This window comes from Dendrobates tinctorius, unplaced genomic scaffold (assembly GCF_039654945.1).
Source record: "Dendrobates tinctorius isolate UK_male_01 unplaced genomic scaffold, ASM3965494v1 ptg000264l, whole genome shotgun sequence".
Classification (NCBI taxonomy): domain Eukaryota; kingdom Metazoa; phylum Chordata; class Amphibia; order Anura; family Dendrobatidae; genus Dendrobates; species Dendrobates tinctorius.
This window is the reverse complement of record NW_027361931.1, coordinates 1,756,885-1,772,568: the sequence shown is the minus strand read 5'-3', so window position 1 is coordinate 1,772,568 and position 15,684 is coordinate 1,756,885. Positions and strand designations below refer to the sequence as shown.

At 43.1% G+C, this 15,684-nt stretch overlaps 1 protein-coding gene and 1 long non-coding RNA gene across 4 annotated transcripts in view; one reads left to right on the top strand and one right to left on the bottom strand.

The window, feature by feature from the left end:
- LOC141069452 (uncharacterized) overlaps positions 1-14,787 on the top strand; it is a 158,745-nt gene extending 143,958 nt beyond the window's left edge. Inside the window, exon 9 of the mRNA XM_073558997.1 lies at positions 11,034-14,787. Coding sequence (XP_073415098.1) covers positions 11,034-12,262 — 1,229 coding nt within the window. The 3' untranslated portion in view covers positions 12,263-14,787. The remainder of the gene's footprint in view (positions 1-11,033) is intronic.
- Positions 1-15,684, bottom strand: part of LOC141069455 (uncharacterized) — a 307,336-nt gene that overhangs the window by 81,636 nt on the left and 210,016 nt on the right. For 2 of the 3 annotated variants that reach the window (XR_012226576.1, XR_012226574.1), the window contains exon 2: positions 488-584. This is a non-coding gene — a long non-coding RNA (uncharacterized lncRNA). Of the gene's footprint in view, positions 1-487; positions 1,074-15,684 lie in introns of those variants that run through there. The other variant, XR_012226575.1, reaches the window with a different exon arrangement.

Genomic DNA, 15,684 nt, shown 5'->3' with positions numbered 1-15,684 from the left:
TGTGACACTGCCCCAATACACACTAGACCTCAAACAGCAAGCACACTAAACATAAATCTACCCTCTGGGTCTATCCAGGATTTCTTACATGTAAAGGGAAGATTCCGGTGTATAAATATGCTGACGCCTCTAGTGTAGGAACTATAAGTAGCGTGAAAAGACAGACATCCCCACCATTTGCTGAGGGATTTAGCACTTTCAGCTGTTGCATGTGTTTCCTGAAGACAAATTATCACATTCTTACAGTCTTTAAGGGTTTTAAAGATAGCATGCCTCTTATTAGGCTCTTCCATTCTCCGTACATTCCATGATTCCAGATTAACTTGCCCCTCTATTGTTAGGCTTCACTGCATATTTCAAAGTGCAATCTCTATTGCATATTGCAATAAATAGCCAACTACATATATCCAGCGATTTCCTATTGAACGATTAACAGACGTCCCCCGAAACCCCCCTGCCCCGCAATAAATAACCAGAGCAATAATACCTGGAAAAGGACTAGCAGCAGTCACCGCATAAACTTCAGTCCCTCTGCACCAAACATGATGTGTGGGTCTGTTCCTAACCAAGGAGATTTGAAGCTCCTAAGACAAAAAATAGTCAGACTTACTCAGGGAGGACCATATGTTAGCCATAATAATAATATCCTTTCCCAACTATCTATACAACTATCTATACAAAAGCAAACTCATGGCAAACTCATGGCAAACCTGGTTATTATAGAGACAAAGGAAAAAGAAAGAAATTGCAGCAATATGGACCTAAAGGTAATAAGAATGAGTCATACACCTGCATCAGCGAACTCACACTTGGTGTTCGTGAAGGTCCAGCCACCGCAATGCCTCTTTTGGATCATCAAAGAAATGAGTTTCGTTAAGGGAAGCAACTCTCAATCTTGCAAGGTATAGCATAGAATACTGAACTTGTAGTTGCCGTAATCTCTTAATATCTTGAACCTCAGAGGAGAAATCTGGGAAAATAGACACCTTTGATCCAGCAATACAGAGATACTGGGAAGCACGAGAAACACTAAGAATCTTGTCTCTGTCCTTAAAATGTAAAAGTTTAGTTACGTTCAATCTTGATGTCTCCCCCCGGCGGCAGGGGTCTAGCGGGGACCCTGTGTGCTCTTTCTATTGCAAAGAGATGAGATAAATTATCCTTGCCAAATGTGGAAATCAGCCAATTCTCAAAAAAGTCATCTGGAGCATTTTCCTCTGCTCTCCAGGACACCAACATGGCGTATATTGTTGCACCTAAGCCTTTTCTCCAGCAGACATTAGACAGAGGTGGTAAAATGTCCTACACCTCCCCCAAAACAACCCTCCTTGGAGGCCATGCATTCCCTCATTTTTTGCATGTCTAGTCTGATGCATGACAAATCCATCTTCAGGGAGCCGATATGTCCACTCATGTCAATCAGAGCAGAGTAGCATTGTGATACAGCTTTGAATACACCCTTCAACGTTGGTTCTGTAGCTTCTCCCACATTATCAGAGGCCCCGTCATACACAGTCTCATCAGAAAAATCAGTAGGGACGCTGGGGGGATTCCAATCAGCATGGCGCTCCTTTTATCTTGAGTTGGAGCAGCCTCGTTGAGCGACCCCCTGGCAGGGCTGATAGCCAGACCAAGGTTTGGATGGCTTACCCTGGTGTTAGGCGTCCTGGCATACTGATTTAAGCATGTCTCGATGTCAAGGCGCTTAGCCTGCTCAGTGTCCTCCGTCACTGAGGCAGGGCCCATTGCAGCTCCATCTTGGCTCACAGGTCCTGCCTGGGCCGCTGTTTGCTTCTGCCTCCTGTTCTGCTGTGTCATGCCGGAATCAGGTTCTCTCCTGCTTTGGACAAGCCACAGACTGTCCTCTAATGGTTCACCCAATTCTGAAGCTCAAAATCCCCTGGTAAGCAGGATAAAAGGATACCGGCGAAGCTGTTCACAGTGTGCGTCATGCTACATGCACAGCCAGGCCGCCATCAATCACATTCTTAAACTTGGTGTGAATGTGGATCAGGGGAAGGGAGTAACCTTATATGTGAATATCACTAATTAGAAAATGTTGCAGGTGTGTCACTGAACAAAGGCAACACATAAATGCGTTATATATCACAACAAAAAAGATTAGGAGAAATAAAAACAGAAAAGACATATTAATAACAGAAGTGAGTACCACAAATAATAATAATGTAGCATAATTTATTTTCTGAGATTTAAACATGAAGGAACCCTAGTGTCTAGAGTAAAAATCCAATAAGCTTCTCTGTTCCAAAGCATTTTTTCTCTATTACATTTCTGCTGTTTTGGGGTATTTCCTGATGAAGGGGGCATGCGACCCCCAAAACGCGTTGAATACACCACTGTGAATCCAAGATATTCTCCTGGAATTATCTTTATCGGCAGCGCGGAGCTTAACCACAAATTCCTCTTGGTTTTATGATTTCTGCTGTTTTGACATGGCATCTGCAATCTATTCCAGAAAAAATTGAATTCTAGAATTCAAATGGCACTCCTTCCCTTTCAAGCACATTTTTAATTTTTAGCTTACCATTGTTTTAAATCTGTTAAGTACCTGAAAGATTAAACTTCCCAAGTGTGCTTTTGGATACCTTGAGGCATACAGTTTTAACCCTTTAGTGACAGCCAATTTGGTACTTAATGACCAAGCCACAATTTGCAATTCTGACCACTGTCACTTTATGAGGTTATAGCTCTGGAACACTTCAATATATCCCACTGATTCTGAGATTGTTTTTTCGTAACATATTGTACTTCATGATAGTGGTAAAATTTCTTCGATATAACTTGCGTTTATTTATGAAAGAAACGGAAATTTGTCAAAAATTTTGAAAATTTTGCAATTTTCAAACTTTTATTTTTTGTACCCTTAAATCTTTAATAAATAACATTTCTCACAAATCTTCTTTATATCAGCACAATTTTGGAAACAATTTTTTTTTTGTTAGGACGTTATAAGGGTTAAAAGTCGACCACTGATTTCTAATTTCTACAACAAAATTTACAAAACCATTTTTTTTAGGGACCGTCTCACATTTGAAGTGAGTTTGGGGGGTCAATATAACAGAATATACCCAAAAGTGACACCATACTAAAAACTGCACCCCTCAAGGTGCGCAAAACCACATTCAAGTTTATTAACCCTTCAGGTGCTTCACGAGAACTAAAGTGGAAGGAAAAAATGAACATTTTACTTTTTTCACAAAAAAATTACTTTGGAACCAATTTTTTTTATTTCCACAAGGGTTTCAGGAGAAAAAGGATTACAAAACTTGTTGTGAAATTTCTCCTGAGAACGCCGATACCATATATGTGGGGAAAAACCACTGTTTGGGTGCATGGCAGGGCTCAGAAGGGAGGGAGCACCATTTGACTTTTTGAACGCAAAATTGGCTGAATTCAATGGTGGTGTCATGTCGAGTTTGGAGACCACCTGATGTACCTAAACAGTGGAACCCCCCAATTCTAACTCCAACCTTAACCCCAACACACCCCTAACCAAAACCCTAACCCCAACACACCCCTAACCACAAACGTAACCCTAACACACCCCTAATCCTAACCGTAATCCCAACCATAAATGTAACCCTAGCCCAACCCTAACCCTAGCCTCAACCCTAACCCTAGCCTCAACCCTAACCCTAGCCCAACCCTAACAATAACTTTAGACCAACCCTAATCCTAACTTTAGCCCTATTTTTAGCCCAACTCTAACCCTAACGGAAAAATGGAAATAAATAATTTTTTTAATTTTATTTTGTTTACCTAACTAAGGGGATGATAAAGGGGGGTTTGATTTACTATCTTTTTATTTTAATCACTGTGATAGGGTTTATCACAGTGATCAAAATGAACCAATAGGAAAAATTTCCTATTGTTGCCGGGTGCCGGCCGGCAGATCTTGGCGGGCACACTGCGCATGTGTCTGCCATTTTCTCCTGGAAGAATACGCTAGCAGCCTGAGGGACTTCATGGGGGATGCAGGGACTCTGGAGGTACCGGGGGGATCGGGGACTCTATTTCTCTCCTCTGATGTGTGATCACATCAGAGAAGAGAGAAATTAAATGAAAAATCAAACTTTTTTTTGAGGTCGCCATTATACCATTAATAACGGCAATCGCAACACTGGGTTCGGTAAAAACCAATCCGAATCATGTTCTCTGAGGTCTCAGCCGAGACCCCAGAGAAATTCCCACTCTGTGAGGCGCTATATATTTATTTCTCAGCCATTAAAAAGCGGCACTGTGGCACAAGTACCCTTAACTGCTGCCATTAAGAGGCGTTTAGGCGGTCGTTAAGGGGTTAAAAGGAGGTCACTTTTGTGGGGGTTTTTTTATATAGGCCCCTAAAAGTCACATTACACGTGAAGTGGTACCTAATGAAAAAGTTTTTGTGAATTTTGTTGGAAAAATTACTGCTAAATATTTAACCTTTCTACATTTCTAATGAAAAAAATATGTGTCAAAAGTTATGCCGATGTAAAGTTAATATATGGAAAGTTTTAATTATTCAAAGGAATTTGTCAGCAGGTGTTTTTCTATGTAATCTGATGGCAGCATGATGAGATATGGGCTGAAACCCTGCCGGACTAGCTGCCCCACCTGCCTCTTGGTCTATCCCCGCTTGCAGCACTGATTAGCATGTTACTGTCAATCTACAATGTATATAGAAAGCTGCTAATCAGGGGGGTTGGCAGGGTAAGCTCTCTAAGGTCTGCTACATCTACAGCAGAGAAGACCCTGATTATATCACAACTGTTGCACCCAATAAGCAAAGTGATACATCGCTGGAATAAGTGTCACTTTTACTACATTATGATGCTCTCAAATGAGGTAGTAAAAACCAGGGGACAGATTTTTGTAAATACCATATTTTGAGGACAATAAGACAAACCAGACCATAAGGCGCACCCCAAATTTTGAGGTGGAAAACCACCATAGTTACTTACCGGTAGCCGGTTTTTCCGGAACCCATGACAGCACACCTGAGAGAGGGATCCGCCCCACCAGGACAGGAACCTACTGAGATATAAGGGGCGGCACCTCTCCTCTGCTTCAGTTGGTTACAGAGCATGAGAGGACTTCCCAATCAGTTACATGTTAATCCAACACCACATCACACAAATGCATCCTACTAATCGTGCACACCCATACAGTGAAAAGGGGGGGGATATACGGGTGCTGTCATGGGTTCCGGAAAAAACGGCTACCGGTAAGTAACCATGGTGGTTTTCCCTTCACCCATGTCAGCATACCTGAGAGATTTTTGGAGACTTCAAAACACCTTAGGGAGGGACCACCGCTTGTAGCACCCTTCTACCAAAGGTTAAGTCAGCCGAGGAGGATAGTTTTAATCTATAGTGCTTAAAGAAGGTTAGAGGTGAGGCCCAGGTAGCGGCCTTACAAATTTGTTCAATTGATACCTCTGCCTTTTCAGCCCAGGAGGTCGCCACGGTGGAATGAGCCTTGATGCCGTCAGGAATCGGAACACCACTAGTCGAGTAGGCTACACTAATGGCCTCCCTAACCCATCTGGCGATAGTCCCTTTTGAAACCCCATAGCCTTTCCTGGCACCCTGAAAAGCTACAAATAAGGACTGGGACCTCCTCCACTGGCTAGTGACAGATATATATTCTAGCAGGGCTCTCTTAACGTCCAAATTATGGAATTTTTCCTCCCCTGAGTTCTTTGGATTTTCGCAAAAGGATGGAAGGATAATCTCCTGACTTCGATGGAAATCTGAAACTACCTTAGGCAGATAAGCGGGGTCTGTTTTTAATACCACCCTGTCCTGAAAAAATTGTGTATAGGGTGGATTTACTGAGAGAGCCTGCAAGTCGCTTACTCTATGAGCCAATGTAAGGGCCACTAAAATCATCGTTTTTAGGGTAACATTTTATGGATAGTTGCTGTAATGGCTCATATAGTGCTTTTGTAAGGGCCTCTAGTACTAGGTTTAAATCCCACGGGGCTATTCTAGGTATTGGGATAGGCCTAGACCTATGGCAGGATTTGATAAATCTGGATACACATCTATTTGCTGCCAAGTTGCAGTTATAGAGCGCACCTAGTGCAGATACCTGAACTTTAAGAGTGTTTACCGCTTACCCCAGCTGCAATCCTGATTGTAAAAACTCCAAGATGGCACTAATCGGGGGCTCTTGTTCTAACGGCTTACCTAGGAATTAGAGGAATTTATTCCATGTTCTGCCATAGATATTGGTCGTCACTGGCTTCCTACTCTTTAGCAGGGTGGTTACCAACCCAGGAGAGAACCCTCTATCCATTAGAAGCGATCTTTCAAATTCCATGCCGTCAGATGGAATCCCTTGACCTGAGCGTGGGATATTGGACCTTGAGCTAGTAGGTCCGGGATTTCTGGCAGAACCCATGGATCTGAGAAGGACATCATTCGTAGCAGAGCGAACCAGGGCCTTTTTGGCCAAAATGGGGCTATTAGGATCACCCTGGCATGATCGTTCCTGATCTTCCTGACTACTGTTGGGATCAGGGCCACTGGGGGGAATGCATAGGCTAGTCTGAAGTCCCACGGAATCTGCAATGAGTCCACTGCCCATGGTTTTTCCCTCAGGTTTAGTGAGCAAAACCTCTCTATCTGCCTGTTGTTTTTCTCCTTGCCTCAGAGTATTGCGGCTCAGAAAATCGGCTTCTATATTTTCTGCCCCCTTTATGTGCAAGGCTGTTAGGGAGTGTAGGTGTTGTTCCACTGTAGGTGTTGTTCCGCTCTGCAAAGAATGTCGCTCGCTGCCTTCATTAGGGAGTGTAATCTTGTACCCCCCTGGTGGTTGATGTATGCCACCGTTACTTTGTTGTCCGACATGATCTGGACATTGCGACCCCTGAGTAGGTGAATGAAGTGGCTTAGGGCTTTGTTCATTGCCCACAGTTCTCTTAGGTTGGAAGATGCGCCCATCTCTTGAGGCCTCCAGGAACCCTGGGCCACATGACCCCTTAGGTGTGCTCCCCCCCTCGAGGAGCTCGCGTCTGTCAGTATTATATCGGTTGTCTGTCTGTCTCATGGCATTCATGAAGCCAAGTTTGTCCTGTCCAGCCACCAGTTAAGAGAGTCTCTGGCCTCTAAGGAAAGCTCCAGTCTTCCTTCTAAACGCCCTCTCAGCGATCTTTGTGCTGACAGTATCTCCCCCTGAAGCTGTCGGGTGTGAAATTGAGCCCAGCTGACCGCTGGAATACAGGACATCAGGGTACCTAGTAGAGGCATCGCGTTTCTCAATGTCATGTGAGGTTGGTCTCGGGCAGCCAAAGTCACCTTCTCCACCTTCTCTATTTTGGTATCCGGTAGCAGACAAGCTTGCTGCTCTGAATCCAGGATAAATCCTAGGAAGGTCTGTTTTCTTAGGGGCTGTAGTTTCGATTTTTTGAAATTTATCATCCACTCTAATTCCTGTAAGATGTCGGTCACCCGGCTCAACTATGCCGTACAGTGGTCCTCTGAGCTGCCCACTATTAGGAAATCATCCAAATAGGGTATTATGACTGTGTCGTGAATTCGGAGGAAGGCTGTCACCTCCGCTATGACTTTGGTAAAGACCCTCGGAGCTATAGATATGCCAAATGGAAGGGCCCTGAATTGGAAATGCCTGAGCACGCCCTGAATATAGAGAGCCACTCTCAAGTATTTTTGATAACTTGGGTGGATGGGGATGTGATAATATGCATCCTTTAAATCGACTACGGCCATAAAACAATCTTGATGTAGCAGTTTTATGGCTGTAGCCACCGATTCCATCTTGAAGGTCTGATTTTTTATCCACCGATCGAGGCCTCTGAGGTTTATGATTGTCCTGAACGATTGAACTGTTTTTTTTTATATCAGAAAAAGGGGGGAATAGAACCCCATTCCCTCCTGTATGTTCAGGACTTCGGAAAGGACCTGCTTGTCTACTAGGCTCAGGATCTCTGATTCTAAGGCCAACTGTTCTTCGATCGCCTTCCTGATAGGGGTAATGACAAACGCTGCGTTTGACTGGCGAATAAAGGGGATCTTCAGGCCTTCTCTTATAATGCATAGGATCCAGGTATTGGAAGAGATCTTTCCCCAGGCCTGAGAAAAGAGTGCCAATCTCCCCCCTACCGAAATGCTGGCGTCATTGTGGGGATTTTTTTGAAGTGGAGGTGCCTCCACCAAACATAAATCCGGACTCCTTTTTTCTTTTATCTTCCCATCTTCTTCTGTCGGCCAGAGGACGACCCCTGTTGAATCTTCCTCTCCGAAAGGGCGGCCTTCTCTGATCTGCCGGGAATGTAGGAAAGCCTTTCTTCCTATCGCTTGCTTTCTCCAGGATATCATCTAAGTTTTTCACGAATAAAAAAGACCATCGCAGGGGAGAGAGCACAGTTTAGCTTTAGACTCCAGGTCACCTGGACAGCCTTTAAGCCACAACGTGCGTTTGGCGGCATTTGATAACCCTGCCGCCCTAGCTGTCAACCTCATAGAGTCCGCCGAGGTGTCTGCCAAAAAAGCTGCATGTCTGCCAATAATTTTTCTCTTGGGACTTTTGACGCTAGTCTCTCTTCTAACTGCTGCAGCCAAATCATTAGGGAACGTGCCGTGCAGGTGCCCACTATTGCCGGCTTCAATCCTCCTGCTGTTGCTTCCCATGCATGCCTTAAATAGGAATCTGCTTTTTTGTCTAGCGGGTCCCTAAGAACCCCTGAGTCTTCCAAGGGAAGAGCCAATTTTTTGGAAGACCTGGACACCGCTGCATTAATCTTTGGGACCTTGTCCCACATTTCTACATCCTTTGCTCAAAGGGGTACCATCTCTTAGACGAGGAGGGAAGAACCCCTGATCTCTCGGGTTTCCTCCATTCTCTCTCAATGAGTGCTTGGACCTTTTCATTAACTGGAAATGTCCGTTTATTTCCTCTCTTGTAGTCCCCCAAACATGACATCCTCCAGGGATTTAGCCTTTTCTTCCTGTAGACCCATTGTTGCTCTGATGGCCTTAAGGAAAGCATCCATGTCTTCTACCGGAAAACATGGCTTACCACCCATGTCACAGTCTGAGGAATATGAGGAGGATGGGTGTTCGGTCTGAGGCAAGGCCGAAGAGGAGTTTGACGGAGAACTAGGGGGATTCTTTTTACCTTTTTTCAACAAGGTCTTAATTGAACCTTCCATCTCTGACCTAAGGGCCGATATAAGGTTGGCTGTGAAACTAGGCGCTTCTTCTGCCATGGTCCGCTGGATGCAACTGGCGCAGAGGTCTTCCTGCCAGTCTCTTGCTAGGGGGCTTTTACATATGGCACAATCCCTATTGTTCTTCTTACTCCCCGCTTTCTTAGGCTTTTCCTACGGGGTTAAACATACAACAGGGAACCCCTATTAACAGATTGCTAGCATTCACGAAGATCACGCACCACCCGTAATCAAGGTACCGGACTCGGAGGCTGCGTCGGAGCACGTGATCTGTGCTCTCTGGATCTTGAGGAGTCCCCCGACCTGCGGATGGGGCGACTGCTGCTTGAACGGCTTCCATGCTTGCGACCTGGCTGTGAGGGAGGCAGAGTAGGTGGAGACAGCGATCGCTCCTGCTCTGACTCCATGTTTGACCGCCCACCATGCCGCTCTTGTTTAAATAACCCGCCTCCATCCTGGTGGGTGTCTCCTCCCCTCCCCCCTGCGACCGCCGGCCTACCGCTTCGGCTAAGCCTGCCGGCATCACACCCGGCACCATGACACCGTCGCCTAGCTGACATCAGTCAGAGCGCACATGATCCTTTGTGCCGCTGACGTCAGCGGCCGGAAGACGCCCGCGGCTCTCCCTCGCTAGGTGCTCTGGGGGAGCGAGGCCGCGGGCATGCGTGGGGGGAGGGAGGCGCGGTGGAGCCGCCACACACACGCCCACACGAACCTGGAGCCCGTGGGACCACCGGGGACTGTGCCTCCAGGACCCGACAGCCGGCGCTACAGGTGAGGCACCCTGTTCTTCCCGCGCCGGGACGGGCCTGGGACCTTTATCCATGGTAGGCACCGCTGACAGTGGGATTCCCTTCCAGGACAGGAACCCAACTGAAGTGGGGGAGAGGTGCCACCCCTTATATCTCAGTAGGTTCCTGTCCTGGCGGGGCGGATCCCTCTCTCAGGTGTGCTGTCATGGGTGATGGAAAAATAGGAAAAAAATGTTTTTAATATAATTGCGGCGTGTCTTATAGTCCTATTTTTCTGTAGCTTACGGGGGTGGCGACTGCGGTGGAGCAGGGTCCAAAGAGGCGGGCCTCCAACTGGAAGGAAGGGGTGTTTGGCAGTGCAAGGCTGCAGCAGGCCCTGGGCCTTAAGAAAATTTAGTCTGCAACCACTTCTATTGTTTTCAGTGCTTTGAACCTCAGGAAAATGGTTACGGAGGTGGCGCATGCGCAGATTGAGATCTCTTCTCTTTGCAGCAGCAACCCGCCCTCTTGGGACCCCACTCCACCGAAGCCACCACGCCCCGGAAAGCTAAAGAGAAATCGGACTATAAGACACACCACCATTTTATTATAAAAAAAAGTTTTCCTATTTTCCAGCTACATTCAGATTATAAGATGCATCTCCATTTTCCCCCCCAAAAAATTGGGAAAAAAGTGTTTTATCATTCAAAAAATACAGTACTTTTTAGTGGTATGACTACATGTTATAAAGGCATAAAATTTCAAGGTTCAAAAATTGTGAATATTTCTAACATTTCATAAAATTTAAATTTTTTTCACAAATAAATGCAAATCGTATCAACCTAAATTTATCACTAACATAAAAAATAATGTGGTACAAAAAACAATCTCAGAATCACTGGAATATGTTGAAGCATTCCAGAATGATAACAACCTAAAATGACATGTCAGAATTCAAAAATATGTCCTCGTCAGGAAAGGGAAAACGGTGTTGAGGGGTTTAAAAAAAAAATGTAAAATTTACGTGCATTTCTAGCCACGAGATCTTAAATTTGTCTGCTTTGTGATTAAAAATGAAATCATGAAATCCTTTTTATTTCTAACAGAAAATTCCTGTAAGAACTCTGATGGAAGTTTCAAATTATCTTTACATGATAAAGTAGAAGATGAAGATATCCTGCAGCATACCTCAGAAGAAAAATTCAATACCCTTAATCCAGAGGTTCAATCTACAAATTTATCCTATATTCCCCTTGATGAGAACCCTTCCTACCAATCACAGATTATTACCACAACTACAAGTCATAAAGGGGGTAAAAGGTTTCAGTGTAATGAATGTGGCAAATGGTTTCCTTATCTCTCAGTTCTTTTTACACACAAAAGAATTCACACAGGAGAGAGGCCATACTCCTGTTCAAAATGCAGAAAATGTTTTACTTGTAAATCAGGCCTTGTTCAGCATGAGAAAATTCACACAGAAGAGAAGCCGTATTCATGTTCAGAATGTGGGAAATGTTTTAAAAAGAAATCAAGTCTTGTTACACATGAGAGAATTCATACAGGGATAAAACCATATTCATGTTCAGAATGTAGGAAATGTTTTATGGAAAAATCAAAACTTGTTATACATGAGAGAATTCACACAGGAGAGAAGCCGTACTCCTGTTTAGATTGTGGGAAACTTTTTAGAGATAAATCGAATTTTGTTACACATAAAAGAATCCACACAGGAGAGAAGCCTTTTTCTTGTTCAGAATGTGAGAAATGTTTTACAGATAAATCAAGTCTTGTTATCCATGAGAGAAGTCACACAGGGGAGAAGCCTTATTCATGTTCAATATGTGGAAAATGCTTTACAGGTAAATTAAGTCTTGTTATTCATGAGAGAACTCACAGTGGAGTGAAGCCGTATTCATGTTCTGAATGTGAGAAATGTTTTAAATCAAAATCAAATCTTGTGACACATGAGAAAATTCACACAGGAGAGAAACCATATTTATGTTCTGAATGTGGGAAATGTTTTATTACCAATGCCAAACTCAAGGAGCATCAGAGAATCCACACAGGCGAGAAACCATTTTCATGTTCAGAATGTGGAACATGTTTCACCGGTAAATCTAGCCTTGTTATACATGAGAGAATTCACACAGGACAGAGGCCGTATTCATGTTCAATGTGTGGAAAGTGCTTTACAGATAAATCACATCTTGTAAAACATGAGAGAATTCACACAGGGGAGAAACCATACTCATGCTCAGAATGTGGAAAATGCTTTACAGACAAGTCACATCTTAGTAAACATCAAAGAAGTCACATAAGCGAAAAGATCATTTGATGTGCTGTATCTGAAAAACATTTTACAATTAAATATGTAAACTCAACAGAGAATTCACACAGATTAAAATCCATTTTCTTTTTTCGAATGGAATGTGAAAAATGCTGTAAGATAAAAATATATTACATCAGGTTATTCAGGGAATGTTTATAGGCAAATAGACTGTTTAATTTTTAGGTGGAAGTAAGCAAGATTGGACAACACCCTTCTTCATCCCCTTTCTCCCACCCAAAAAAAAATCATTAACAGAAGTTACCTGTGACTCCCATCATTGGAGACTTGTTTACCTTCGAAGTGATCACGCTGATTTATCACTATTAACCTTTTTTCTTATTAATGCATTTACAAATACACCAATGCTGAAAAATAATCCAAAAAAACATTACTATTGTGTTCGTTTATGATATTATTGATTCCATCGTGCTGTACATAGGAAGGGATAATATACAAAACATAAATAGGATTTACAGTGAACAAACTAATAGTGACAGGCAGGTACAGAGGAAATGGAAGTATACTAATATCACAGAGCTGATAGAAAGTTTTAAACATATTGCTTTGTGTCAGGGAACGAGCCGGGGAATCCCAGATATCAACTTGTTTTTACCAAGTTGTCACAAACAGCGCTCCGATGCCTCCAATCATCAAGAAAATTACGCTGATAGACAATTGATGGACGAGGTCACGGCTACTTTTGCTACTAGGCCAGATATTGGACAGGTAACAGTGAACATATACACCTCTCATTCCAACACATGGAGAATATATATTTATTTTACTCACTTATACAGCACCATTAATTCCACAGTGCTTTACAGACATTATTACCTCTGTCCTCGGGGCTTATAATCTAGGTTCACTGTCTGTATGTTTTTGGAATGTGGGAGGAACCCAGAGGAAACTCACGCAAACTCCTTGCAGATGTTGTCCTTGGTGGAATTTGAACCCAGGACTCCAGACAGCAAGGCTGCAATGCTAACCACTAATGTTTAGCAGAGGGAAGCTCTCCTTTAACCCCTTTCTGTCATGTGACGTACTATCCCATCCATGTGCCCTGGGACTTAATTCCCAGGGACGGGATAGTACGTCACAGCGATCAGCGGCACCCACGTGGTGAGCGCCGCTGATCGCGGCCGGGTGTCAGCTGATTATCACAGCTGACACCCAGCACAATGTGTCAGAGGCGGTCACGGACCGCCCCCGACACGTTAACCCCTTGCACACCGCGATCAAACACGATTGCGGTGTACCGGGGGTTAAAGGGAAGCATCGACAGGGAGGGGGCTCCCTCCGTGCTTCCCTGAGCCCCCCACAGCAGCGCAATGTGCAGCGCAGCTGCAGGGGCCTCCATCCCTGCAGGTCCCCGAATCCAAGATGGCGACGGGGACCTTCGGGGGCCTGCAGGGAGCTGGCTTCCTCAGTGCCTGCAAAGCGCAGGCATAAGGAAAGCCTGTGCAGCGCCTGTGACAGATTGCTGATCTGTCACAGTGATCTGTGATGTGACAGATCAGCGATCTGTCACATGACAGGTATGTCCCCCCTGGGACAATGTGATAAAGTTAAAAAAAAAAAAAAGTGTAAAAATAATTTTTTAAAAATCGCTAAATAAATTAAAAAAAAAATATTCCCTAATAAATTCATTTTTTGTAAATAATAAAAAAAAACAAAAGTACACATATTTGGTATTGCCGCGTCCGTAACGACCCGCCCTATAAAACTGTCCCACTACTTAACCCCTTTAACGAACCCCTTAAAAAATAAAAAACTAAGCAAAAAATAATGATTTATTATCATACCGCCAAACAAAAAGTGCAATAACGCGCGATCAAAAAGACGCATATAAATATCCATGGTACCGCTGAAAACGTCATCTTGTCCCACAAAAAACGAGCTGCCACATAGGATCATCAGCAAAAAAATAAAAAAGTTATAGCTCGCAGAATAAAGCGATGCAAAAATAATTATTTTTTATATAAAATTGTTTTCATTGCATAAAAGCGCCAAAACATAAAAAACGACATAAATGAGGTATCGCTGTAACCGTACTGACCCGAAGAATAAAAGGGCTTTATCAATTTTACTGCAGGCGAAACGGTGTAAACGCACCCCCCAAAAGAAATTCATGAAACGCTGGTTTTTGTTCATTCTGCGTCCCAAAAATCGGAATAAAAAGCGATCAAAAGATGTCACGTGCCCGAAAATGATACCAATAAAAACGTCAACTCGTCCCGCAAAAAATAAGACCTCACATGACTCGGTGGGTCAAAATATGGAAAAATTATAGCTCTCAATATGTGGTGATGAAAAAACTATTTTTACAATAAAAAGCGTCTTTTAGCGTGTGACAGCTGCCAAAAATAAAACCCTAACCCTAACGGCGCTCCTTACCTTCTGAGCTCTGCCATGCGCCGAAACTGGTTCCCCCCACATATCAGGTATCAGCGTACTCAGGACAAACTGCACAATAACTTTTGCAGTCCAATTTCTCGTGTTACCCTTGGTAAAATAAAAAAATTGAATCTGAAGTATTTTTTTTGTGAAAAAAAGTTAAATGTTCATTTTTTTTTAAATATGCAAAAAATGCCTGTGACGCACCTGAAGGGTTAATAAACTTCTTCAATGTGGTTTTGAGCACCCTAAGGGGTGCAGTTTTTAGAATGGTGTCACTTTTGGGTATTTTCGATCATATAGACCCCTCAAAGTGGCTTCAAATGTGATGTGGTCCGTAAAAATTAAATGGTGTTGCAAAAATGAGAAATCGCTGGTCAACTTTTAACCCTTATAACTTCCTAACAAAAAAAAATTTTGGTTCCAAAATTGTGCTGATGTAAAGTAAACATGTGGGAAATGTTACTTATCAAGTTTTTTGTGTGCCGTATCTCTGTGAATTAAGGGCATAAAAATTCAAAGTTGGAAAATTGCGAAATTTTAAAAATTTTCGCCAAATTTCTGTTTTTTTTTTCACAAATAAACACAAGTTATTTGAATGAAATTTTACCACTATCATGAAGTACAATATGTCACGAGAAAACATTGTCAGAATCAGCAGGATCCATGGAAGCATTTCAGAGTTATTACCTCATAAAGGGACAGTAGTCAGAATTGTAAAAATTGGCCTGGTCATGAACGTGCAAACCACCCTTGGGGGTTAAGGGGTTAAGGATAATGGTACAGAACTACAGCGAAACATGTCTTCAAGGACTGACAATGATTATTATTCAAAATCTGTATTTATCAGATAAAAGTCTTGTCCACATACAGTTAGGTCCATATATATTTGGACAGAGACAACATTTTTGTAATTTTGGTTCTAGACATTACCACAATGAATTTTAAACCAAACAATTCAGATGCAGTTGAAGTTCAGACTTTCAGCTTTCATTTGAGGGTATCCACATTAAAACTGGATGAAGGGTTTAGGA